This window comes from Sparus aurata, chromosome 1 (genome assembly GCF_900880675.1).
Source record: "Sparus aurata chromosome 1, fSpaAur1.1, whole genome shotgun sequence".
NCBI lineage: Eukaryota > Metazoa > Chordata > Actinopteri > Spariformes > Sparidae > Sparus > Sparus aurata.
The window spans coordinates 10,360,182-10,387,079 of record NC_044187.1 but is presented as its reverse complement, the minus strand read 5'-3'; the positions used below and the strand labels follow the sequence as shown (position 1 = coordinate 10,387,079).

At 39.8% G+C, this 26,898-nt stretch overlaps 2 protein-coding genes across 8 annotated transcripts in view; one reads left to right on the top strand and one right to left on the bottom strand.

The window, feature by feature from the left end:
• Window positions 1–321: 321 nt before the first annotated feature.
• On the bottom strand, window positions 322–24,515 carry vav1 (vav guanine nucleotide exchange factor 1). 5 transcript variants are annotated; one of them, XM_030414687.1, is made up of 32 exons: window positions 24,403–24,481; window positions 21,693–21,892; window positions 19,702–20,852; window positions 19,451–19,495; window positions 19,015–19,110; window positions 18,798–18,914; window positions 15,833–15,949; window positions 13,283–13,341; window positions 12,066–12,131; window positions 10,930–11,038; window positions 9,991–10,086; window positions 9,817–9,885; window positions 9,616–9,719; window positions 9,375–9,474; window positions 8,182–8,277; window positions 8,006–8,074; window positions 7,836–7,922; window positions 7,666–7,751; window positions 7,437–7,572; window positions 7,249–7,358; window positions 6,518–6,619; window positions 6,321–6,415; window positions 6,207–6,229; window positions 6,000–6,036; window positions 5,002–5,138; window positions 3,785–3,850; window positions 3,555–3,586; window positions 1,941–2,051; window positions 1,242–1,329; window positions 966–1,095; window positions 648–799; window positions 322–559 (listed from the first exon to the last, which is right to left on the bottom strand). In XM_030414687.1, exons 5-32 carry the CDS (start codon window positions 19,099–19,101, stop codon window positions 506–508), a joined length of 2,535 nt encoding a protein of 844 aa, XP_030270547.1. In that variant the 5' UTR covers window positions 19,102–19,110; window positions 19,451–19,495; window positions 19,702–20,852; window positions 21,693–21,892; window positions 24,403–24,481; the 3' UTR covers window positions 322–505. The 5 variants fall into 5 exon arrangements, with proteins under 5 accessions (XP_030270547.1, XP_030270543.1, XP_030270570.1 ...); XM_030414683.1 differs by lacking the exon at window positions 21,693–21,892 and having other exon boundaries at window positions 24,403–24,515; XM_030414710.1 differs by lacking the exon at window positions 21,693–21,892 and having other exon boundaries at window positions 5,122–5,138; window positions 24,403–24,515.
• The window catches only part of sh2d3a (SH2 domain containing 3A), a 19,522-nt gene continuing 14,562 nt past the window's right edge, over window positions 21,939–26,898 (top strand). Inside the window, exons 1-6 of one of the 3 annotated variants that reach the window (XM_030414665.1) lie at window positions 21,939–22,081; window positions 22,304–22,395; window positions 22,510–22,627; window positions 24,111–24,140; window positions 24,235–24,293; window positions 24,415–24,572. In XM_030414665.1, coding sequence (XP_030270525.1) covers window positions 22,306–22,395; window positions 22,510–22,627; window positions 24,111–24,140; window positions 24,235–24,293; window positions 24,415–24,572 — 455 coding nt within the window. In that variant the 5' untranslated portion in view covers window positions 21,939–22,081; window positions 22,304–22,305. Of the gene's footprint in view, window positions 22,082–22,287; window positions 22,396–22,509; window positions 22,628–23,905; window positions 23,985–24,050; window positions 24,141–24,234; window positions 24,294–24,414; window positions 24,573–26,898 lie in introns of those variants that run through there. The other 2 variants (XM_030414655.1, XM_030414671.1) reach the window with 2 other exon arrangements.

Genomic DNA, 26,898 nt, shown 5'->3' with positions numbered 1-26,898 from the left:
AAGCTCAGCACATACACATCATGGGTAAAAGTATTTGGACAGCCATGTCAACATAAAATTGTGTACTTAGGGCCTTTGGGGGAAACTACAAGTGTATTTAGTCAACATGAAGTATGAAGTTGATGTACCCTGAACCTAAACCTCAACCCTCAAACCTCATCCCCTAAGTCCTGCAGCCTGGTTCCAAAATATAGTGGAAAACCCTCTTGTCCATGGTTTAGTGACTTTACACTTTGTTCCAAGTTAGTTACATATAGTGTGTGTGTGTGTGTGTATGTATGTGTATATATATATATATATTAAAAAAATAAATTAATCACCTCAGCTGAACAAAAGTTTTATTCACATCACTAGACAGTCATCAGATCACAGGTAACAGCACCTCTCTCACACAGCCACACTCGTGCACATGGGTTAATGCAATTGTTGGTATCACACAGACCCCTAAACATACAGTATAGTATGTAGTATTCAGACATACAGGGTCTAAACATCTGGAGCCACTTCAGCAGTAGTCAGAGTAGTCCTCCTCCACATAGTTGGCTGGAAAGAACCCCACCTGGAAACAAAGGAGCATGTAAGACAGGACGCCTCAAAACCTATAAATGTTTTATAATTTACTGTGTGGGTGTTAGCAGATTCCTCACCCTGCCGTACACCTCTCCTTTCCACCATCCGCTGTGACCTTTCTTGGAGAGGATCTTAATGGTGTCTCCTTCCTGCAGCGACAGCTCTGAGCGGTCCCTGGCTGAGAAGTCATACCTGGCCCTCGCTACACCGAAACTCCTCATGCTGCCTCCTGTCGGACAGTAGGGCAACATTACAACGTGGAGAAGCTTAACAGACTAGCAGGATGTCTTGGGAAACTATTTTATTCACTTTCTTGTCCGGAATTTGTTTCCCTGACTGAAGGGAAGGGAAAAGGGCTGAAGTGTGTAATGTGACAGGTGAGGGATGTAACGTACCTGGTGTGGTGTTTGGCGTGCTGTTAGCCGAGTTGCTTTCCTCTGGTTGTTTGTAAGGCGTACGCAGCGTCGTGTCCACGTCCTTGAAATACTCCTTCAAAGAGTTCTTCTGGTAAAACTGAATCAGCTCCTAACGCAGGTGGAAGAATGATGAGGAGAAGAAGAAGACAACAATATTTAGAAAAATGTGAGAAAGGTGGCTTGAGAGGAGTAAATGAGGTGTATTTCTTCTGGACAGTGTAATCAAAATTAGCTGGATGAGTTTGTAAAACTTACGATTAAACCCTTGAATGCTTTCTTTTCATTGATGCGGTACAGGCCTTCAATGGACGTGATTTTAATGTGTCTAATGTCCATGTTGAACCTGAAAGAGCATTAGGAAGATTATGGATAACCAGTAAAGCAAGTTCTCTCAGATTAATATAAAAGGAAGGTTCATTATTTGGGGAATATTTACTACGGTGAACAGTGCAACGTTTGGTTTGCTCCTCTCAAAAGAAGGAAAATAGACTTTTCCACTTCTGCTTCATGATTAGACTAATGGCTTTCATATGATGGTGTCTTTGTGAATCATGTACTAATTCTTGTTAGAGAAAGTGTATTTCCCTGCTTCTGAGAGGAAGTAAAACACTGACATCCATAAATGTATCTCAGTTTAGATCATCATTCAACAGAGCTGAGCGGGCAGGACTTTGATCTAGTGGTCAAAGGACATTAAGTGTGTGGGGCTATTTTTTTCATGTGAAAGACATCCAGGTTAGATACAAGGCTGCAACCAACAAATATTTTCATTTTCAATTAAACTGCAGATTCTTTTCTGTATCTAAAATACAAAAAAATGGTGACAAAATGCTTGTTTTCTCTAACCGACAGCCAGACCTTCTTCATGACGAGATAAGTCACTGAATTGACCTGTAAATGACCCGATCAGTGTTCAGAGGGAGGCTATGATCATTCTGTAGACCTCAAACTTACTTGATGCTGATAGCGAACTCTCCTCCGTCTTTCTGTCGCACGAGGAAGGTTCCATCAGACCGGGACATTAACAGGTTCTTGGCGGCGGTTCTGTCCATGTTCCCTGCGAACCTTAAAGCACAGAGAGATTGAGAAACTTATTATTTACTCCAAGCAAGACGACAAATGTATTGAAAGAAGAAATAACTCAAACTTCCACATTAAAAACAAAGGTAAAAGCAGTAAAAGTGGCTTGTAACAATATAACACTACAATAGAGCTGTACGCAGCCATTATATTACATATTCTTATACAGGTTAAAGTAAAGTGTTGCTATTTTATATTTGCGATTCCAATTTGTGATTGACATAACAGAAATCGTGTAGACAAATCTATAAATTTAATAAATTGATTTATGTCTCACACTTGCCAACAAAAAATCATATGATAACAGCTTCATTATCATGTGTAAAAAAACATGTTATTAAATGTTCATATTCTGGGAAGTGGTTTTGTGTAGAATCGTGATGTGACTGCTGCATCTTTCAAATTATTCGGATAAGTTTTAGTAGAAAAATGACACATCATGGGGGTCAAAACTGATGCAACTTTTTTGTTTCACTACACAGTGTCGTATTTGATCTGACCACGAGGTGGCGCTAAAGTGAACCATTTCTATACATTGTGACTGTAAGGACCAGTGTTTCACAAGCTGTTTTTGAGTTTATTTGCACCATATTTGCAGCACTGGGAATCCTCTGGAGTTAGTTCATAGTTAGGACAGAGATAAGTGACTATTAAATAAATTGGGATGAGGGATGAGTGGATGATACCAAATCTCCAACGCTTGTTTCACTGCTGGGAAGTGCACTACTTCCACACACTGTTGTGGAGCTTGTATCAAATGAAGAATAACACGAGTCTGATGACATCTTAAGCTTAAAAAGTCATGGGGGCTTCAGAAAGTGCTTCATTCAGTTGGACAGTTTTGAAAGTTTTACAGCTGAGCTATGCGGTTGGGACATTAACAGGATGAGAAGACGGGATAATTGAGAAATGTGGTGATATACATTAAAAAGACATAATCATGAGAACATTTCCAAGTAATGATGTAATAAAAGTAATGAGAAAAGGTACATTAACATTTTGTGTAATAAAAAAGAATCTATATCTCAGCTTTTTCGGACAAGTTATAATTATTTCACAGTTTCTTTGACTTTTACTGCAAATATATGAAACTTAAATGATTAAATTCAGCTAGGTGTGCTGGTGCTCCAGCCCTGGTCTTGAAGGGATGCTATAAGTTTAACAAGCCACCAGATGTCACTGTGTTTGTTCGGTTTGAAGCCTCAAAACTTCATAAGTCTTAAGTCTTCATTGCTACTAATAACTAAAAGTTATTTTAAACAGGGAAAACAATAGAGTGAGTTGCAAGGTTCCCTTCAGTGTCCGTATGGTAGAGGTTGAGACACAAAGGCTCTGTTTCTGTGGCTTTTTATTTACTCCATCAGCTCTGTTGTGTTTCTCAATCCATGTTTTGTTGCAGTGCATTGCGATACAGGAAGAAGCAAAGCTACATAGCTTAACATAGGTCTGGTGAGCGAGTGATTTAAGCCAGTTGCTGTTGACACTCACCAGTGGAAGCCAGACAGGTCGGGGGTCGGCCTCTGGGAAAGGGTGAGATCATAAAGAGGTTAGATGTAAAACTCTCTGCAAGAATCTGTGGTCAAAGTGGTAACTGCTGGTAAGGTTTCAGTACAGCAAATGGTGGCCAGCGTGTGCAAGCTGAAACCGGCACTAGACTAAAACCACTGAGTATGTCATTTCCAAAAAGAAAGGCTTTATGGCTGGTATATCGCACTCACAGCGAGGTAGGGCTGAACTTTTTGGCAGGGGAACCATCCCATTTGTCCGACAGTCAGGTTCCTTCCCTGAGTGACACACATACATACAAATCTCATGACTGGTCTGAGTGGACCGAGCAGTCATTGCAACATATAAATGAATCATCGGATCGACATGACAAATGAATTACTCATATGCAGCTGATATTGATCTGAGGCAACTCATACCAAATTAGTATGCAAGGATTACTGGGGAAGTCTGACAAACCTTAAAACTTGACTTATCAAAAAATGTAATAAGAGACATATGAAACCGCTTCAAAAACAAGCTACAATAACCTGATTATCTTCGTGTCAAGATTTAGATATATATAATATCATGAAAAACTCTCTGTTTGGGAGTAAATCTTCATTAAATATTGTGGATCCACAAGGCTCTCGTTCAGCAGTATGAAAAGCACAGAGCCAGTGTCTTTACTACCCTCTAATTGTGTTCATCCATTTTAGTTCCTTACAGCTAAACTCCACAGAGAAACAGAAAAAAGAAAGGTCCCTTTTATGCAGTAACACATATAAAAGGAGTGAATGCAGGAACTGTACTTGTGGGAAAGAGTCGAAACCCAAGACTTGAAAGGCTGCTGAACAGGAATGATCAATCAATGATCCTTTCTTCAGTGTCCATTTTTTGTGAAGTGAACTTTGTGAATCCAATAATGTTGCACAAAGCTCAAATACTGACTAGTGACGCGTCCCACACGTGCTTGAATGCACCAACAAGTAAACAGAAAAGACTCTTGACAGCTTTATAATGATGCAACAGGAACATTTTGACTGGTCATATTTGGAAAAGCACATGTGGTAATAATGGTGTAAGTGATAGCTCTGTTTTTTTCAAATGTCCCAATAAGCCATGATGACAGTGAGCCAACATGCGCAAAACCATGACCCTGAAACTTAAGCAGCTAAATGGAATTCAGCCACAAGTTGTGATTTATTTGCCAAATCAAAACCTTTTTAAACGAAGTTGAGGAATAAGGTTGCCTGAGCACGAGGGAGGGAGTGGAAGATAGAGAAGGAGGTACAGAGAGGAAAATGACAAAAGAGACTGAAAAAGACAAAGCATCCCACACCTACACAATAACCACAGGAAACCAGGCTTGAAAACACACAGACATGAAGCGTGACATCCCCTCCCCAGCTCTCAGAATAAAGTGTTTTTGCTCATCTACGGTTTTCACCTCCCACCACGGCAGGTCAGCATCGGCCCGGGTCAGCTCAATGATGTCACCTTTGGAGAGGTGAAGCGGTTGGCCGAAGCCAACAGGGGGCGGCGGCAAGCCATAATACTCCTGACACACCTCCATTTTAGGATATCCTGAGACGGAGAGCGAGGGGGAGAAAAAGGAGACATTCAAATACAGCTTTAAAGTTAAACTATGCAGGACTGTCTTCAAGTACAATGGACTATAACATTGTGGCGTTACACTAACAACTGTTACTCCTGGGTAGACCAATGGCAGCCAGAGAAATGTAAAACTGACAAACTTTTTTATGTGTCATTTTAGCCATTACTGTAACATTTCTATATCCACCCAGCAGCAACATGTTGACATTTATCCCCTGCATCACGAACTAGATGCAGGGGAATTCTACCGGGAAGTTATTGTAAACAGACATAGTGATTTGTTGCCTGTATTGTCCTATTTTCTTAGTATTTTGCAGCGTTTGTGACATTACTGGCTGTCAGCATTTGGGCGTTGGTGTGTAGACCCAGTAAATAACAGTGTGAGGTTGGAAGTATATGACAATATAGCAACCAGGTTACATCTCTGTCTCTGAGAGCTGTGTGTCTGTGTGAGCAGAGAGGAAACCATCGGAGAGTGTGATGTTTGTATTTTGGTCGCATTTGTTCAAAATCCAGATGTTGGTGCAGAGGTGTGAGCATGTGTATTCATGTTTAAGAAACATGTGAAACAACCACAATGTGAGGTTTTATTTCTCCGATTCACTGCTTCGTTCTTTGTGACTAATTGTTTCGTGGCCCCCTCTCTACATTTGCTGTCTAGCTTGCTGGACCACCGCTGCTGTCTCAGTCTAGTTGAGCCGGAGAAGAGGGGCCAAATCTGATCGTAAATATGTGGTATGCCTTTAATTCCATCAGGTTGTTCATTTACACCCTAAACATTCAGGAGGGGCTTTTACTGCAACACAACAAGATTCGTCATGAATTTCTCACCGATGCTGGAATGGCTCGAGGTCTTCGGTGGTTTACTCTGGGAAAAAAAAAAAGACAAAATTAAAATTGAGCAAGTTGTACATCAAGTTGGATATATTTACATAAGTTACATCAAACTAGGGACAATAATAATGACATTTAAGTAAAGGCTTATTCATCACATCTACTTTAACATATCCACAAGGTCAAAGATGAATGTACTCTTACCTTCCGGCCAGTACCAGGATGGTCTGTAATTTCAAGAAAACAATCAATGTAAGAAGTTGTAATTAGGATAATAATAAATTGCATGTATACACACAGATATGCACGTACACAGACCTGAGTTTCGTCCACAGGCAGGGACTCTGCCTAAACACTCTTTATGTGCAGCCATTTTACAGCGCGTGCAGCGATAGCCCTGGAAGAATATCCCCCTGCAGACGACAGATGGAGAGATTCAGCCTCAGCGGACAGGTTTCTTTAAAAAATGATCACTAGGAGAGAAACTGAGAGAAACAGCTAGTGAGGCAAAGTACCTTAACAGCATCGAGCAGGCCTTACAGGAGGTTGTTTCCTCGAAGCAGTGCATCTGGAAGTCATGGTTGTTGGCTGTGGAGTTCTCTGGACACATATTTGACCTGCAACCGTGAAGTACAACTGTTTTGACCATGCTGGGGTATCAAGGCAGTCAGAGAGCTGGTTTTGACAGGCAGGTAGTTTCACTTCGGTGAAAGTGAAACACCTGTTGGTGCCTTCTGTGAAGACAGCATCCACTTGGTATCTTTAAGACTGAAGTGAAGGTCAGATTGCAAATAACAGAATCAACCAAAATATCTGTTAGTTTCCTAAACGTTAGAGCAATCATTCAAAACTGCAACACTAAACCATAATAATAAGAAGCAACTGCTAAACTTCCAAATCAGTGTCACTGTTGAAAGCAACTTAATATAATTAACCAGCAAAAGTACAAAGCTCCTGCTTGTGGCTTCATTAGAGAACTACATTCTTTTTAAAGTTTTTGTTTTCACATCACATACAGAAAACAACATGGCTTTAATTAATCTTGTGTGATAAGCACCTTGTGATTGAGCTCTGAATGGCGCTATGGGCTATTGAACAAACTTTACCTGCTCACTTACTTACATTCATGAAAACAGACCCTCTTCAAGCTTATCTTTGGTTTGTGGTGTGTGGTGTGTGTGTGTGTGTGTGTGTGTGTGTGTGTGTGTGTGTGTGTGTGTGTGTGTGTGTGTGTGTGATGACTCACAGAGCCATCTCAAACTGTTCCAGCCACTTCTTCTTCACTTCTCTGGTTTTGAAGAATAAATCGTACCCACACCTCCCAGAGCAGTCCAGCAGAAGGAACACATGGGACCACTGTTCACAGAAACACACACACTGTTAGCTTTATGGAGGTCTACAAGATGTCATGTCTGGTCAAATCTGAAGAAAGACCTTCTTGTTGTCCTTTTCTCCCGTGGTTTCATCTCGTATCTGGTAGTTCTGTAGTTCAATGATGTCCTTTAGCTCAAAAGTCTCTCCCCCCTTCTTCTTACACACAAACATGGCCTTATCGAAGAGGAAGGCATACCTGAGGAACAACCGAACAAACATCAATACACACAAGGTTACGCACATGGCATTAACTCATAAAAGAATAAACTGAGACATAGGCAACACACACCTGTCCTGTTTAGACTTCTTCTCCGGGCTGCAGACCTTCAGCTCTCCATCGATCTTAGGGCGTCCATAAAGAGCTAGAGACTGAGTCTTAAGAGACGAGGAGCGAGGGGGTTAGCAGTGAAGAAAAACAAAATAACAGCCAAAACAACGTGACGTGACACGTGACCTCACCATGTTTTCTATGGATAACTGGAAGGTGGTGATCTGTCTGATGATCTCATTGTCTCGTTTCACCTCGTTCACAGACTGTGCCAAATCCTGGAAACACACACTTATTAATGAATGTTTAAATATCATAGATTTAAGTTTTGACTGATATGAACACACTGATACAAACTTACTCTCATGGCATCGAGAGCTGTGCGGAGGTTCTCCTTATCTCCAGGGTCAGTGGTGTGCTTCACCAGCTCCTGCAGGCACAGACAGACAAAAAATATAGACTTACTGTGAAAATTGTACATGCATGGGTTAATGCAGCCACACACACACACACACACACACACCTGTACAAACATACCTGTAACAGCAGATGGTATTTGAGCACCCGCTGCATAGGGACCATGAGGAGATCTCGGAGAGAAAAACGTCCACTGTTCGCTCTGTTTGAGCACTCCTGATAGAGAAAGAGAGAGAGAGAGTAAGAAGGAAGTGAAGACCTGCACAGATGTGTTAAGAGGATGTTGTGTGGAAGCTCCATTCTTGCCGCCAGTTTCCCTTATGGCCAAAAGCAGTAATGAAACAAAAAGAATCACTTTTGCCCAGAGAGTGTTTCTCATGTGGGCCACAAATATCAAAGTCTGTGAAACTGCTGACAGGACACTTCAGGGTCACTTTTTATCTACATTTTTAATTCTATCAAAGGATAGATGTTTTATGTGCCTTGTAAAAGGTTGAATGTTGTCTGGCTCAGCCACTCCACCCACCCATCACTTGTTTCTGCACAATGTTTCTGCAACAACTTCCGTTTGAGGGTCGGATTACAGAGTTACATACATGCTTACTGCAAGATACAGGTTTCTAAGAGATAAAATTATTATGATGTCCTGAGTTTTGTTTGTAGTTAGCACCTACATCACATCTCAAAAATTGTTACAGACCTGGTAATTTGTATTTATAACAGTGTTTCTGCACTCAGATCGCACAAAACGCCAATTTCTACATACTGTTGCTGTAAACATCTATGTATACAAACAAAAAGTGGCTCAATCTTGGCTTTCCTGCAGTGTATCACATTAGTCAGATGGAACCATGTTGTTAATGTGTTAAAAGGACAAAGTTTACTTAAAAAAACAAAAACATTTCTAGGTTGTGGGAGAGTGTTATAATTTTAAGTTTTACATTTTAAGTTTTACAAAACAAACATGAAAAGTAATAAATACCATTTTTGGTAACCTGTGAAATCTTCCTTGTTGTAGTATTACAGTTGGCCACCAGGACAACCAGGACAGACTCTTCCAAACAGTGTACACAGAGCTCACAGTAGGAGTCACTAGTTCTGCATGAAGTACATGATCCCTCACTGGCTTCCCACCATGGAAACATGCTATTTGTGTTCAAAAGGGCCAAGCTACTCTACACTAAACCTTTAACTGTTCAAAACTACTTCATTCCTTTATAGATAGAAGAGGCACACATATTGGTACATTTGTGAAACCTTTCTGTCCAAGCAAAAGCACACATCCTCTGTGCTGTGCTGTGTGTTCTTCTCACCCCCAGTTTCATTTTGATGTCCTCTCTCATATTCGAAAGCTTGTCTAGGTGTTTCGTAGCCGTTTCCACCTGACTACAGTAACGCCCGTAAGGTAAGAGTCTGTGGGGGAAGTAGGTTAATGAGAACACGTTATAACATACATGTATTTGTACATTTTACTGTATAAAAGAAACAGGTGTGAATGTGTGTGTGTTTATGTGTTTGTGTTGATGTGTGTGTATGTGTGTGTGTGTTTTGTACCTCTCTTTGTAGTCCATAAACACCTGGTACAGGTTCTTGGCTCCATTATGTACAATGGAAGTCTGTAACTCACCCAACAAATTCCGGTGGGTGTTGGCTAATTCCTACAAATGTACACATAGAGAAAACATGTCAAACAAGGCTAATGCATGAAGGTAAATGTGTACACATGATCCAATGGGTAAATTATCATTCCTGTACCTCTATGTTGATGAAGATACTCTCAATGTCTTGAGGCTGGAGAAACCTTTCAAGAGGTTTCATAAAGTGCTGCACAAAATAAAACATATGGCTGTCATTCTCTCTTTAAAAGTGAGTACAAATGTCTGTTTGCTTGGATGAACCATCTGTCATCAGATCAGAACGTGTGCAAACCTGTAATATAGATTGCAGTGTATCCGAGTATTTCTCTTCTGTCTGTTTGATCTCCTGCAGACAGCACTCTCGTTTGTCTACTCCAGTCTTCTTCTGCTGCATAAACACACACACACACACACACACACACGTGTCAAATGAAACATGAACAGACCAGACAATATTTTGAAAATAATATATTTTTTAATGAGTTTTTTAATCTCATTTTTAAATTATGTGTGCAGCAAAAAAATTAATTTGCCTTTCCACTGTTGACAACTCTTTTAGAAGGGAGTTCTTTTCTTAATACTTTTTTGCATTGCATTTATTCTTGTCACATGCACACCACAATAGAAACAACAGTCAATGCCAGATCATACAGAAATATTTGACAAAAAATGCACGGGATACAGTTATACAGCTAGGCTGTTGAATTTCCTGATTTTTTTTCCCCTGAGGTCCTGTTAATTTTCTGACCCCGACTCTCTCGAGGCCTCATTTACACCAGCAGTGTCTCACTTCTAGACTTTGCCTTTATGAATTATGCAGCTGGGTGACATTTACACATAATGCCTTTTGTGGATGAGGCTGCTGTCTGAAGTTTTCTGCCAGCAGATGGAGATTTATCTCTGCACAGCTCTGTGTGGTTTGGGTCAGTGGTTCCTGGGGTCATAACAACCAGGAGGTGTCAAAAAATAAACCTGAGGGACTACAAGATACTTAACAGGTATAAAAAACAATTTCTACTACACAAAGTGATGCTTATTTTCCAGACTGTCCTCTAATCTTCTCTCTGAGAAACAGAGTCACCCTTTGGCATAACTGACAGACGAATGCAACCAGTGACAAGATGTCTTTCTGAACTGCACAACTACCATGGTCAAGACATGACCATGTTGCCAAAAGCCACAGCCAACTTCCTTTGTGTTTGAGGAATACTGTGGTGTGGGCTCAACTCACAGTTTCAGGTTGTTCGTCCGTTCTCATCAAGTCTTCATAGATCTCGTCTCCTTCGTTCTCCTCGTCCTCCACAAAGTCATACAAGTCATCATCTTCATCTACTGTGTCGCTGAAACACATGAAACAGAGGGAAGAGGTGAGAGTCAGCTACAGAACAACACCTGTGATACGGAGTGAATTTGTTGATGGAACCCCAAATCATTGGGATTAGTTTCTCCTCTTGGGTGGTAAACTGCACGTGTTTTTTTGCATACTGCTTGTGTGTCTGTGTATGTTTAGGACTATTTTTTCTATAGCATGGTAAATGTGCTCAAATAGGAAACGCTGAAGCAAAGATATTTATCAAAAAACGGAAAATGATATCTCACCACTTGCAGTAAGAGCAAATGTATTTTGAAGACGGAAACTTTACTGAATCACTTTCAAGATTTAAGATACTTAAGATTTCATTGGCAGTACATTAGATAAATAATAAAACTGCTTCTCAGAGTTTATGACGGGTACATACATTTCTTTTTCAGTGTTTGAGCTTTAAGGATGTTAAAGTTTTACAAGATGATAAGAATGTTTTCACGAACCAAAGAGACAGGTTTTTGTGAAGATTGATGCTATTCATCAGATCTCCTCATCGTAGCTGCAGCTGCCATTTTTGTGGCTTGCTTTTTTAACACAGAGGTTTGCCTATGAAGACTATAACCTTGATTAATAAATGTATTTTAGGGAGGAAGTGATTATTTGCAAAAAAAACCCACTTCAGTATTGTAATTGCTCATATTGTTCTAATGGCTATATAATGGTCATATGGTACACGGACAGCAGGGTGAAGTGGAAGTATTAGTTTTGCTTCACAATGGTTTTCTTGCACACTTTGTATTCCTTTTTTAATTGGTATGGACTGTATGTTTGCAATGTGTCTGCGTGTACTGATTTGTGTTGCTGTTACTCTGTGGGAAGTGAGTCTACTCTATGTATTAAGAAGGAGGAATCATTCTTGTAACTATGTACAGTCGCACACCAAGGAGAGATAAGTAATAGACCCGTGTTTCATTATGTTTTAAGCTACAGAACAATACATTCATCACAAAAAAACAGGGAGCTCAAGATTATTATTTAGCATTATTGAGAAAAATGCTTACTCTATCTGGTCAGACAGGCCGCTGTAGATCTCTTCATCAGCACTGCATCCTTCCAAAGGAAAAGGCCTGGAGGAAAGTGTTGGAGAGTGTGTGTTCGTAGATGATGGTGATAGAGAAAGAAATAAAGAGAGTAGTGGGGAGAATGACAAAAACATGGACATTGTTATCAAGCAACAAATGTTTTTATAGATAAATTCAGGTTGCAGGAGGAAGTAGACTAAGTTTCTATTACTGCACTTGCACCTCACCAAACCAACATGATGTATGTAAAGAAATTCAGGGTTGTGTTTATATCAGCTTCTCCACCTGTGATGCTCATAAAATCAACTTTATTCTTGTAAGCCTGTGTTATTCCCCTGTTGCTTGGTTTCAAGGCTGAACGTCCACTTTCAAAGAATCCTGTGACTTTGGATGTCTTCTGACTACACTACATGAAATCATTAAGTTTGATCATTAAATCATAAGAGTTTAACAAGCATTGCACTGCTCTTTCTAAGCCAGACTCTGGAGGGTCACACAGAAGCCATTACCCAAATGTGTTTTATTCCTAAAGCCTGTGTATTAATTGAACTTGAGACTAGTATTTTCATCTACATCTCTAATTTCATACAGACTACCTTCATCTGTCAGCAACTGTCAACAACGATCAATCTACACATCTCTACTTTCAATATCTGTGAATATGATGTGTAAATTAGTAGCCAGAGCATTCTTTATGATTTATGCTCATACAAATATTAACTGAAATGGTAAATTTAAGACGACAACACTTTATTTAAAACCCCAACACCCAATTCAGCAGCACATAAACATTTAACCAATGGTTTATTACACAATATAATGTGGTTATACGCAGATGTAAGGATTTATCAGTGTATCTGTCAACAAACATAACTCCTCCTGTTGGCATCTATAAGTGGAAGCTGCAGTACAGATAATGAATGAAATTTCAGGAGGTAACAAATCGTAAACCTTCATTTACTAAAGAACTGTACTCCATGACTATTTTGAGATTCTTGTATTTTACAGCACTTCTAAGGTATTCAAAGGTACTTTATACTACTTCACCTTTAGTAACTATAGAATATGCTTCATAGAAGACGCTGTAACTGTTGATAAATACTCTGCATGAATAAACACTGAAAAATGTGCCATCTGTACATCTGTATGACTACAACTGCACTAACATGTGAATTATGAGGAAGGTAATTACTTACTGAAATCCTCTTTGTAGAGCAATCGGTGTATGAGAGAGGATGGACAACGTGTTTATGACCTGTTACACACACACCCACCCACACACACACACACACACACACACACACACACACACACACACACACACACACACAAGGAGGTATGTGGTTAATTACACTGATTCCAATAATTAGAAAAATGCTTAAGATCAGATTGGATAATCATTCAGGTTGATAATCAGTCAGCCCACAGCATACAGTATATACATACATGTAAATATATATAATTCACTTTTACTTTAATTCCATTCTTTGATAGCAAAGCAAAAACATTTATATCAGATAGGTTAAAGTTTTTACTCATTTACTAACATGATATCTTTACTGTTACTCATGTATGACTTTTGGATGCTTCTTTATAATAAGAACTGTTTAAATACAGACACTGAATAACTCTGACACAGTTTCACTCTTATTATCACAGTAAGCGACTGATAAACTTAGAACTTCAGTATCATGATGACTGATGTAAGATAATTCAAACATGTCGCACAGCCATACAAATGAAACTGATGGTTCTTTATGATTAAGCTACAAAATGTGTCAGTGAGCTCTAATATCTCTGCCTATACTGAATGCTCCTGACTACATCTTTATAACTTATAACCATGAAAATAATTAACATTACTTTTCCTTCAACAAAACCACCTCTGACTTCTGTAGCAGCTGAAACTTTCTCTTGAGGTGCAGTGAAGAAAATAAAAAATAAAAAGTCAGAATTGTGAACTAAGGTTCTTTTTCCTTTCAGAGGAAGCCATGACTTGTCTGTTGATATAAAATATGTATACTATCCAAATAAGTATATACTGAGTGTATTCCTAGGTCAGTACTGCTGAACTGCAGTGCAATTCCTACTTCCATTCAAGACAGAAAGGAGACGTAACAAGAAATTAAAGTCTGTAGAAGTTCACATAAAGAACATCTGAATGGACTGATTGACACCTCAACTGCCATCTAATAACAAGAGTGCTTTTCAACAAGACTTTAAAGAGATAGTTTGTGATTTTTACTGAGAGCTAAATATGAAGATTGATACCACTTTCATGTTTGTAGGTCAACTGAAGCTACAGCCAGTAGTGAGTTAGCTTCGGTAAGCATGAGCCACCAGCACCTCTAATGCTCATTCATTAACGCGTTATATTGTGTTGATCTAATCACTACAAAAATGGAGGTTTAAAAATGACAGCAAAGATCATGAACTGGAATACTTCCTGTAACAAAAACCCTGAAAAATAGTTTGCTGTCATAATTTCCTGTACAAATGCGATTTAAAGCTAATTTATGATTTTGAGAGGTACTGAAAGTTTTTGTTCTAAGAAAGCGTATTTCCCAAACTGATGATTTAAGCTATTGCTGTAAGCTGTAACACTAAACCAAATCTAATCGAACTGGTGGCCGACTGTGGCCCTTTGACAACCTCATTCCAGCCAGTTATTTATTTTGTTTGTAGGCTAATTGGCCCATTTGTTAGCCCTGCCTGTCTTAAGCACATTAGTACTTTTATTTCATTACAAAGTCTGAATCCGGGCTGTCTAAGCAGAGGGAATTCACAAGAATCAAACCGACAACCCACTTCCAAGATTAAAAGGTGCACTGTTTTTTTCTGTACGCTGTCAAATCTAACAAATTGACTTTACTTAAAATAACTTGGGGAAAGCGACTGCACTAAACTATCCAGATTTTCCCAAGTCTTGGGATAATGCTTTACCTGTACATTTGTCTCATGAGAACAGAAAGGAGGACACCACTGCTCGGCTCCATTTATGAGGGTAGTACAGCAAGATAAAACTTATAGTAACTGTCCCCTCTAAACTACTCATAAAGCTAATTTAAAAATAAAAGTTTAATGCTCAAAGAGGCAAAATTCCCCAGAGTTTCACAATAAAATCTGAAGTTTGAGAAAAGTCCAAGGAAACAAAAACAAACTTATCATCTTTCCTTCCCTATCAATCATCATGAGTATTTTTGATGTTTTATTACAACTTTTATTTAAGAAAAGAAGTGTGAATCAAACTCCACACGTGTGTTCACTGTATTTTACTGTACTGGATGACTGACTGGAACCAATAAAGTGAAACGAGAAGCTCAGTGACCGTAACACACTGTAAAAAAAAAGAAAAAAAAAGAGCAAATACAACACAAAAAACCTCACAGTGGGGTTGAGGTCCACTTCGTGTTAGCTGGTTTCTTTCCTAAAGACACAGCTTCCTCTTACATATAAATCAGGTTCACACAAAAGTGCTGTGGCTGCACGGCATCAAAAGTGAAACAGAATTGTGAAATACTGAATTCATTCGTTCACTGAGCCACTTCGTGTAGAAAATCACCAAACTACTTCCTGTTAGGGCTATGTGGGTGTCTGCAAGCTGCAGTGAGGAGTCGGGACTGTGTTCACGCTTCTCATCACAACCATAGCGAATTGAGTGCACAGTGTGTTTCTCTCATGCAGGAAGGGGTCATGATTACTGTATTCTATGGCTGGATGGATGAATGGCTGTGGTGGGGTCATACCTTTCCAAAGTCTCGAACGTCAAAGAGATCGAAGGCCTCAAACAGTTCATTCTTTTTGAGAAGAAACTTCGCTTGACAAACTCCCAGAAATGTCCGGATATTTTTGAGGCACAGGAACTGAAAGCCAACAGAAGAATAGATTGATTAATTAGTTGCTAAACATAAAGTTTTGCAACTTTGCCTGGAGGGAGGAACAAATCAACAAACAACACATTCTCCCTCAAGGCAAGGAAACACTTCATTTCAGCAACTGTTTACCATTATTAGATAACGGTGATGTGTTCTTTATGAATGCACCTGACCCGTGCACAAAAAAGTTGGATACCGTACAATACTGCACTTCATATTGATTAATTTCTATATAAAATGTTCTTCTTGGAATGGTTTGTTTGTATCTGTTTACATGCATATAAAATCAATGTGGCCTGTGTTTGCACAATATTCTGGCGATGTCAGTCCCCAGAGAGAGAATAAGGAAAAATAAAGGTTTTAAATATGCTGCCTCTTCTTCCTGGAATAATCTAGAGAAGGGCCTATGGGAGAATTTAAGTAAATTCTAATAGAAAACAGTAATTGTGGTCATAAACAGCCCATACAGTGACATAATCAGTGACATGCCAATTTCAAACAGACTCAGCAGATATTGTTGAGCAATGTAAAACCAAAGTACTGTTAAATATCATGTTGCTGTTTACGTAGCGTTCCGGTATTAAAGGAACAGTTCACCAAAAATGGAACATCAGTCATGATCTGTTCAATCCCATCCCGATGGAAAGTCGGGGGAAATTCCACAAAATATTTCTGGAGCTTCACAGACGGCATCACAGCATTAACAGAAGTAAATGAGGACTTGCTTTAAAACATAATAAACAAAAGAACGAAAACAAAACAAAAAATGGCTCCATACAGCTCATTCTGTGTCTCAAGAAGTCCAGAGATCCCAAACTGATTTAAAATGATGTTATTCAAACTCTCAACGCGTGGTCGAGCTTTTGCAACCACTTCAGACTGGGTGTGCTCTAAAGCGTTTAGCTCAGCAGCTACAGTGAAGAGTTCAGATTTAAAAAGTAGCAAATAATGTTTTTTCAATCAACTTGGGATCTCAGGGCTTCCGGAGGCTTATATGACACCGGACGAGCTGTACGGAGCCATTTTGTTTTTTTTCTTCTTTTGTTGTTTGATGTCCCCATCTACTTCATTTTTTTTTAGGAGAATTTTGCAAAGCTGTATTGCTGTGATGCTCCATAAATGTTTTGTGGACTACAAAACCTCATAAGACTTTCCATCACCACGTGGATGAGTAGATAATGACTGAATTTTCATGTTTGGGCAGATGTATCCCTCAGTAGACAGTGCTGCCACAAAACACAAACAGTTGCACTATAATTACAGTGAACAGAAATGCTGCTCAGTTCCACAGACCACATGAACATGAGCAGCGACAAACAAGCTATAAGTAAAATATAACTACAAAGTCAACCACATAAGACATAGCGCACAGTACGACTGACTGTCAGTGGTCAGACATGCAGTTTACATAACTTCCTGAACCAGCAGCTCTCTCTCGCTCTCTCTGTCTGCTCAGCAGTGGGAAATGAGGAACTCTAATTTGAGAAAAGGGGAAACGCTGAGTTCTAACCGATACTGCTGCACACATCACATTGCTCAGGCTTAAATACATAGATCCTTGCAGCAGTAAACCTTATTGCAGTAACACAAGGAATATCCTCCACTTGTGTAATGTCATAGCAGGTGTGAGCGTGTGTGTGTGTGTGTGTGTGTGTGTGCGCATGTGTGCATGTGTGCACACGTCACAGTGGACTCCGACCTTCTGTTAATCACCGGATGTTTCTTAACCACTCTTGACCTCATAGGATTTCCCAGAGTTTCGCATGCACGTGTCGAGCATATTCACCCCTCGCACACAATCACACATTTGAGACATCATGGTGAATCCTGTCGGATGCGATTCACAAACTTCCCTCGAGACGTTTAAGACAATCACGTGACAGCCTGGCACAATCTTTCTTTGTCACACTCTCTTGTTCTCCGTCTTCTTGTGCCTTCATCTCAGATTCTCTTTTGTTTTTTCTTATTTATGCCAGGCTCTGTTTTAAATCCAGTTTGCTTGTGTTGTATTTTAATAAATAAGCTTGTTCACTTTTCTTTGGGAGAGTCAATCAATGACACTCTCACATCTGTAAGGACCAAATCTGCCTGAGCCTAAAGCTCACTACATTTTGTGTTTAATCTGTGCAAAAACTTTACTTTATAAGTGACAATTGACTGTTTTATAGAGGATTATATGTTTTGGGTGGGTTGTAGAAGCCAAGTTACTGCTCACAGTCAAAAATAGTCTGATATAACAGATATGATGTTTCTATTCTTTACAACGTTAGCCTGCTTCTGGCTCTAGCTAATAGTAGTGTCAATCTTTTTTTTTTAGGGGACAGAAGACACACGCATCTGAAATTTCTATATTGTCAAGTCATTTTTGTACATTGTTGCGTATAAAAAGGTGTCAAACAAAGAAATCTGCCAGTGATGAGACAAATTGAATCCTGATTGTAACGTAAACCCCAAATCTTAAAGACTTTTCTTGAATCAAGAAAGGTTTTTTTTTTAATGGTTTTAGCGCAGCAATTTGTCTTTTTCTCTCTTATTTCTGGATAGTGACACTGATCTCTATAAAATCCCATTAACAGGTTGATTATTATTGAAAACCTTTATGATAAACAAGAAGAGTTTTCTGCTTAATCATCATTTCCTCTATTCTCTACACACACGCCCCTCCGATGCAAACAGATATAGATCACATTATTTTCTTATCATACAGCCTCCGGGATTCAGTGCTGCCTTCTGGTCACTATGGAAATGGTTTATGGAAATGGAGTAGGAAAAGATGCGTCTGTCTGTGTGTGTGTGTGTGTGTGTGTGTGTGTGTGTGTGTGTGTGTGTGTGTTACCTGGGACATCTGAGGGCGCAGGTTGATTTCTCTCAGGTTGACGGCCTGATGCAGCAGGTTGTTGAGCAACTGGCAGAGCAGCACGCCATCTCTCAGAGCTTGAGCCAGGTCACACACCTGGAACAGCACACGCACACAAAATCAGACTGAGGGAACCAAAAGAGAGAGTGTGTGTTCATGTACAGATATGTGAGGTTCTGGGACACAGCTGATTTACCTGAGCGCCATCCCATGTGACCCGGTGGTTATCAGGAAGAACTCGACAGTCGATCAACCACACCGCACACTGCCGCCACAACTCCATCTTTGTTTCCTGAACAAAAGATAGACAGACGGATGGATAGATAAATGGATAGATGGGATGTAAGGCAAGATTTAGTTACATTCTCACAGGAACAGTATTCAGTAACCCGTGCTCACTGTTGCTCTCTACAACATGAGTAGTAGTTAAGCAGTAGGTCAGATTTTAGGTTACAGCACTCCTGACAATCAGAGATGAATTAGCCTTATAAGAAGTCAGAAACAAATTCTTTATGGTCATTTGTGGAAGTCACACTGAATAGAAATTAAACGTATTCACCGTCTGAATTCACACATTCAAACACTTTGACTGTTGCTCCTGAATCACACAAAAAAGTAGCGCTGAATCTTACTTTGTCGCAGTTTAACTTCTCTTCTTTCTCTCAGTTAAGTAAAACCTGGACATGGAAATAAGCAAAGATTACTCATTTAGTCTGAGACGAAACACTGTGCAGTCAAACTCGCCCCGTCCTTTCGCAGTAAAATACTGAAGTGGCCTTCCTGAAACCCAGTAAAATGACAAAACATGCTACTTTTCTACCAGAAAACTTTTACATTTCTGACTGCATATCAATGTAGGATGAGTATTACAGCCAGCTCTCACCTTTAGTTTCTCCCGGCAGTTCAGTGTCTTCTTTCTCGATGTTCACGTCCCCGTCTTCCTTTCATTATCTCATTGTCAGACTTCAGTGCTCTTGCTCTGCCTTTCTTCCGTGGTGGGTGTTCTGCAGAGCTGCACTGTGTAGAAGGCTTTTAACTTCATCCCGCAACTTCCTTTTTCCTCTGACGCACCCTCTCACAGTCACATTCACACTCGCACATGCACACACACACACAATAGCTGCTGCTGCCGCTGCTGCTGCTGCTGCCACCACTGCTGCTGCTATGAGTGGTGCGGGTCGATAAAACCAGAGTGTGATATTTATGTGTAATGGTGTGTATTATCTGTGAGCTAGAGAACAGAAGACTGAGTGCATGTGTGTGGTGCACAACACAAGTTGATCACAAAATAGATGTGTTGCAAGGTCGACTGCAGCATTATTCATGCAGAAAACAAAAACACTTCAAATGTGGTAGAATGACCTTATTAGAGGGAGGTCATCTCTGCATGAGGTTCACTTGCAGAAGTTAGAGGCATCAAATTAAAGGTGTCTTCTCAAACATGTTTTATTCACTTTTATGTCTCTCAAATGCTGCATGAATCGCACACTGAGGAAAAAGGTGAAACCTGTTACAGTATTTCAAGGTGAAAATACTAAGGAAAATTATATATTTATATCAAGAACAGCTCATCTTTAATTAGTGAAGTCTGTCCTAAAGCCAGACAGCAAAGAGACAAACTGCTGTCATGATGTCATTTAAGAAAAAGTCTGGATACGCTGAATGAATAATGAAGCAGCTGTTTGGATGCTGACGGCACCCAGTGGGGATTTTACTGGGATGAGAGCACATATTTGGATTCACAGCTACAGTCAAAACGCTTTCAAACGTAACATCTCAAACAAAAACTCTGTGAGTCACTTATTTAGCACCACTGGCATAAACAAAAAGTGCCACATAATGATATCAAGAATTCAAGACATCAAGTACTGATGAACAAAACAGGAAGTACATTTAATATACTTGCCTCTTTTTAAGTAATTCCACTTTTTGGTACTTTTGTTACGTCCTAAGTCCATAAGTCCTCCTTCGTCCAGTCTTGTGGGTGGAACATGTGCGAACTCCATCTTGGATAGCGAGGTATGGCAACACCACCTGAACAAACACACAATTTGATTATGTTTACGTCTGCTATTGATTCTTTTGGAAGACAGCACGTAGAACAGTATAGCCAATGCATAAAAGTCCAGTTTCTCAAATATTTGGACAGTACGCAATAACAGCAATGTGGACATCAGAAAAATGTTCTATGTTACAACAGGCAACCATGTACCACCATTTGAAATAACCATGTGCACGAGGCAGCTTTTCATGTAGTCCTCTTCTGCCAGAGCCCAGAGCAGACAAACCAAACACTGGCTCAAGAGGGGACCTTTTGCGTTTTTTGCATTTTAAGCGGCCAAAGAAGCATGTGAATGAGATGAGGGGTAGTCAGATGGCGGCAATCTGCATCCTCAAGGCTGCTGCCACTAAATCCTACACACTGGACCTTTAAATAAATGTATTACCTTACAGTATGTGGCATACTAGCTACAACACAATCACACTTGCACTTTTGTTTAAGTAAATTATCTGCATGCTTCTTCCACCGTTGGAAAACAATTATCTTTGTCAGTTAAAAACTTACTTTTCTTCTGCAAGTCATGAAATTAAAAAAATGTTAATACTGTGTTCAGGAGAATTTCCCCCTTTATGGTCTTATTCAGTCAAAAAAGATGTGTGTTATAGGTAGAGTGCCAGTTAAACTCACCCTGAGCAAAAAAGCCTGCCACTTTTTACTTAAACACTAGGTGTCAGCCTTATACACATCACCACCTTCCCTGCAGCTACTGTATCTCCTGACAGTCTACCTGGACAGACAGATTTCCAGACAGACCACTGTGCATGCATGCCTATCTCTGACTTGACATGTTGACAGCTGCTTAAAAGTCTCACATTTTCATATCCTTCTTCTTGTTTTTCTCAGCTCCATCTCTCTCTCGTGACAGGCCTCAACCTGCGTTCTCCGCCCCCTGAGAGCTCATGCTAATTCCTGCGCTGTGATTTGCTGTTTTCTGTGGGGTACTGTGTGCCCACTGCGCAATCTGATTGGCTTTGTGAGTGACCCTGCAGGTTTGAGGGGGAGCGGGCTTCCACTGTTACCACAAACAGAAAGTGAGAGACAGATTTAATGAGACACGTTACAATTAGGTGAGAGCAGCTGCAAAGAAGGAAGGAAAACAGAGGGGGGAAGTAAGAAAAGAAAAGGCAGTATGAGATAGAAATATCACAAGGAAAGAGAGAGAAGTGATATCCCAGAGTGCCTCGGTGGACCCTGTGAACAGGTAGGTGTTACATACTGAAGCTGATGCAAAGCAAACAACACAAGCGCTGTCTGCTTGTGCATCTGGTTGGCTGATGTTGAAAAGTGAGCTGATGTCAGACCACTCTTTAACTTGAACTTAACTCAGAAACAAAACAAAAAAAAACATGTACAAGCATGTGTCAGTGTATGTGTGTGTGTGCATGTGTGCTGGTATGTAATCAGTCTTTCTTCTGCTGTTCAGACATGAATAATCGCTCTATCGCCTGGTGGCTGAGACAGATTGGCCTGTCCCAGTACACCAAGACACTAGAGAGTGAATATTACGGTCTGGAGGTATGTGGATGATATGCAAGATGCATCTGATATTTCTTTTGTTCTAGTTTTAAGTCCTCAAAGTCGTTGATTTCTCTTCTCCTTTCCCACTCTCCCTGTTTTTGTTTTCTCCAGGGTTTGCTGAATGTGACGGATGGAGAGCTGAAGGATGCAGGGATAGAGGATGCAACACACAGAGAAACCATCCTCAATCAGCTTTCAAGGCACCGGCAGAGACTGGACCCACACTCTGGTGACACTCACTGCACACACACAAGGGCTGGACCATAATTAAATAAATCGTTAACTGTCGCATCACATGTTTATCAAGCAGAAACAATGGTATTGTAATGCATCCAAGGCTGCAGACAAGTGAACCCCAGAACACCAGATTTGTATAAGCTTTTGAATTATTGTTGATACTGATATAAGGCAGTATAAAATCCTGATCCGGATATATTGGCTGATGGTCTTATATATACTAGTATATACATTAACACACCAGTTTTGCAATAATCCTCAAAATATTGTTGTCAATTGGTTGCAACGTTATGTTATGTGTTGAGGCAGGATATTGTAAAGTTTAATAATACATCTTATTTACATTAAGTGCACAAAAACAGATAACTTCACTGGAAATATAATAATCATATATTACCCCAACCATCTTTTTTTCTGATTTATGTCCAGTAAGAACAAACAAAAGCATATATTGCACAGCATATTTTGCTACTGGAATATTTGTGGCCAATATTGTTTGACAAAATGGGCTGTATCTGTCCAGCTTGAGTTTAAATATATTTGTGTAATTGAGGTACATGTTGATATCCCAGGCAAGGTATCTGGAATTTAGACATTTTGCTTTGAAAATTTGAGGTACAAAAAAACTACACTTATTTTGATACCTTTTTTGAGTAAGTCCAGCATCTTAGTTAATAAGTTTTAACAACTTACTGGATGGATTTCCATGAGGCATTCAGGTTCCCAAGAGTATGATTTCTAATTATTTTGACGGCTCCCTGATTTTTCATCCAGCGCTATATTCTTTGGTGTGTGTAACCAATACCTGCTCGACATCAGCACCTTAACAATGTCATTATTAGCATGTTGTTATGCTGAATGTAAGCATTTAGCTTGCAGCAACGCTGTGCCATCTGGTGCACACCTGACACAGTATCAGATGAGCACACACTGTCAAACAAACAGATTCATACAGTACATTAATCATGCAGGCTAACTTGCTTTTTGCTTTTATTTTGCTTACATGCTCATCTTGGATCATAGTTTATTTGAGTTGTTCATGTGTTAAAGCAGATATGTTTCTGTGTTATGAAACAAACCTAATAATAAACTCTTATCTTTTTCATCATCCGTTTTAACTTGCAGAGAGAAGCACAGTATCTGTTGAAATCATTCATGCTAAGCTGGTTTATCAAGTCAAACTGTTATACAAACATTTATTCAGGGTGTTTATTGGTTTCTTCCTGTTTAGTGTAATTCCAGTGATTTTAATGTTAAAATCTATAAAATGAGGACTGAATGAATAATGATATCACAGGTTAAACAATATCTTGCAAATAGGTGTATTTATATATGCACAACAGTTAAAGGTATATAAAAGTATAAATACAAAACATCTAAAAAACTAAAAAAAACTAAAAAAACAACAGTTAAAGGTATAGTTCAGCATTTTGTGAAATATGCACACTTATTAACACATGACATCTTTGTTTCAGCTTCATATTTGACGAACCAGCATGACAGTGGTATGGATACTCTCTTTAACTCAGCAATAAAACAATTACACATGTTTTCCAAAATGTCAAACTATTCCTCTTAAATGTGCATTTGTCATCTCAGGAACACAAGTGGTGCGCAGGGTGAGCCGAAAGTACTCCTTGGGATCGTCTTTGGATTTGGTGAGAACAAACTACACAGCATCACACTAAAAGTATAATCATCAGAAACCATAAGACGTGTCCTCAAAAACAAATGACAGAGCAGGACATAAGCGATTTGGGTCTCTACCATTTCCTGCAGGTGAAGCCAAAGAAGGACTTGTTTCGTCAGAGTGTTCTTCCCCGCCTCCAGCGTGCTGATAAAAAACACCGCCTCTCTGCCTCCTGCTCCCAGCTCCGCCCCCTGAACGAGGACAACAGTATCAGTGAGACAGAGCGAAGTCAAGACAGCAAAAGCAGGTAAGCTGACCCCCAATGGGTGTGTTTGTCTGTCTGTGTGTGAGAGAGATCCACTTTCTCCAGGTTGGAAACTCATGTTTGGCTAATAATTAACTAGTGTCTGATAAAATGCAAGTAAGGGTGTGTAAGTTGACGTCAGTGTTCTCGACAATCGGTCACCTATAAATAGGCTGAAAAGACAATATGAATGAAATAACTTGTTGATCTTACTTAACTTACTTTTTAAATCAGGAGCAACAGCAGCTTTCTGATGATAGACATGATAAACACCTTGGGAATTTAGTACCTTGATATTTTGGCCACACTTCCCCCACAGAGAGGAGAAAGGCTGAACTACAAGGCCAGCGTGTGTGTGTTTGATTGCAAGTTGTTAACCTTGAAGTCCAGGCCTTTGCAGAGAGGAATTTTCACCTAGATTATAAGTAGACATGTTTATTTTCAATCTATCCGTTATGCCATTAAACCATGCAGACAGTTTTGGTTTTATATATTTGGGATTTGAGACACCAAATCTGAAATTTCTGCTGCCACCAACATACAGTTGTCTTTCCAGGGACAATATTCCAAATACTCTGAATAAATCACAGATCTTAATGTAAATAGTTACATGGGAACCACTTTCTACTGAAGAAACAGTCTTTGTGAAAATGGTTGACCTAAAGGTCTGGGGATTAACTATCAGCAAAGCAATCATCATTCATCGTAGCTGTGTGGGGGGAGATGTCAGAGACAAAAACCTGCCTGGTTGAACCTGTAGTGTGGTACATGTACATATATGTGAACATAAGTTACATTAAAGCCCAGTGGCGTGCACAGACTTTTTGAAGGGCAGGGGCAAAAAGAAGGGCACTTTAGTGTGCGTTTTGGCTCCCACGAGGGCACTTTAGCGCGTGTTTTGGCTCCCAAGAGGGCACTTTAGCACGTGTTTTGGCTCCCAAGAGGGCAGTTTATCATGTTTTAACCAGCCAAGGGGGCAGTTTAGTGTGTTTTGCCAACCAAGAGGGCACTTTGGCACGCTTTTTTGGCTCCCAAGAGGGCACTTTAGCGCACATTTTGGCTCCCAGGAGGGCACTTTAGCGCGCGTTTTGGCTCTGGTTTGTTAGCATTGCGTTTTACTGCAACTTACACAGATCTGTTTGCCAGAGATGACGGGAGGAGCAGCCGTAGCTACTGAGCAGGCTACCGACAGCAGATAGGAGTATGGCGATCATTAGCGCATCAGCGTTGTTTGTGTAAATATTCTTACTGCAAAAAATGTATTGGATTTGGCCCCAAAAATCAAGTATTTGTCAGCCTCTCTTGAAAAATATAATTACCCTTTAAACAGTCGATTCACTCGAGTTACAAAGAAAATCTCACCTTCCTCTTTTAGTTTAGGCCACGCAGACAGTTTTGGTTTTATCTGGCCTGTCAGCTAAAAAATAAAATGTTGTTTATTAAAATAGCTGCTGATATTTTTTCTGTTGATTGTTCAATCAAATAATTTCACCTCTACGACATATAAAACAGAGACTAGCTTGTATAAAAACAGAAATGAAAAAAAACACTGCAGTGCAAGTTATGTATTTAATTAAAGCAGAGCAGCTCATGCAAACATTTATAATTATACTGAAGCCTGAATATGCACTGAGCAGCTGTTATGTTATGTATATGGGTATAAGTTATGTAGAAACAAAACATTTAAACTCTCAGATTAGGAACAGAAGCAATAAACATGATCAGGACAGCCCTCCTTTTTACTAAGCCGTTCGACTTTACAACAACAAAACGTTCGTCACTTCATGCAGAGTTTCTGGCTTAGGGTCCCCTTGATAGTTTGGGCCCCAGACCTGTTGCCAGATGTTGCTTTTTACTGCACACAAACCCAAATTAACTGCTACTCCTAGATGCCATAATAACTAAGTGGAACAACACAGGATTTTTTGTGTGCGATTTAAGTGAGCAAACCCTGTCCTTTAAAGATAATTGAGTTATATCCCAGGGGAAATGCACAAGGGGTTATTATTCTGCAGAGATATAACAACTGACAAATACTGTGAGGGTATTCAGTGGCTGCTGTCAAGTTCAGGCACATCTCTGCTCAACAGTCCAAAAGTGCTGAGTGCTACAAACCTGACATGCAGTTCTCAATGAAGAAGATAGTTCCGGTCTTACGCTCTGATTGGCTGGGACATGTTGGAAAGTAACTGATAAGCACACCTGACCGCACAACAGATATATATTAATGCGCCGACCGTTACTCGCTGGGACTATAGTTTTAAATTAGTGTCCATAGAAGAAAACATGCAGGAAATCTGTTCAACAGACAGTTATTGTTCATTTAAAC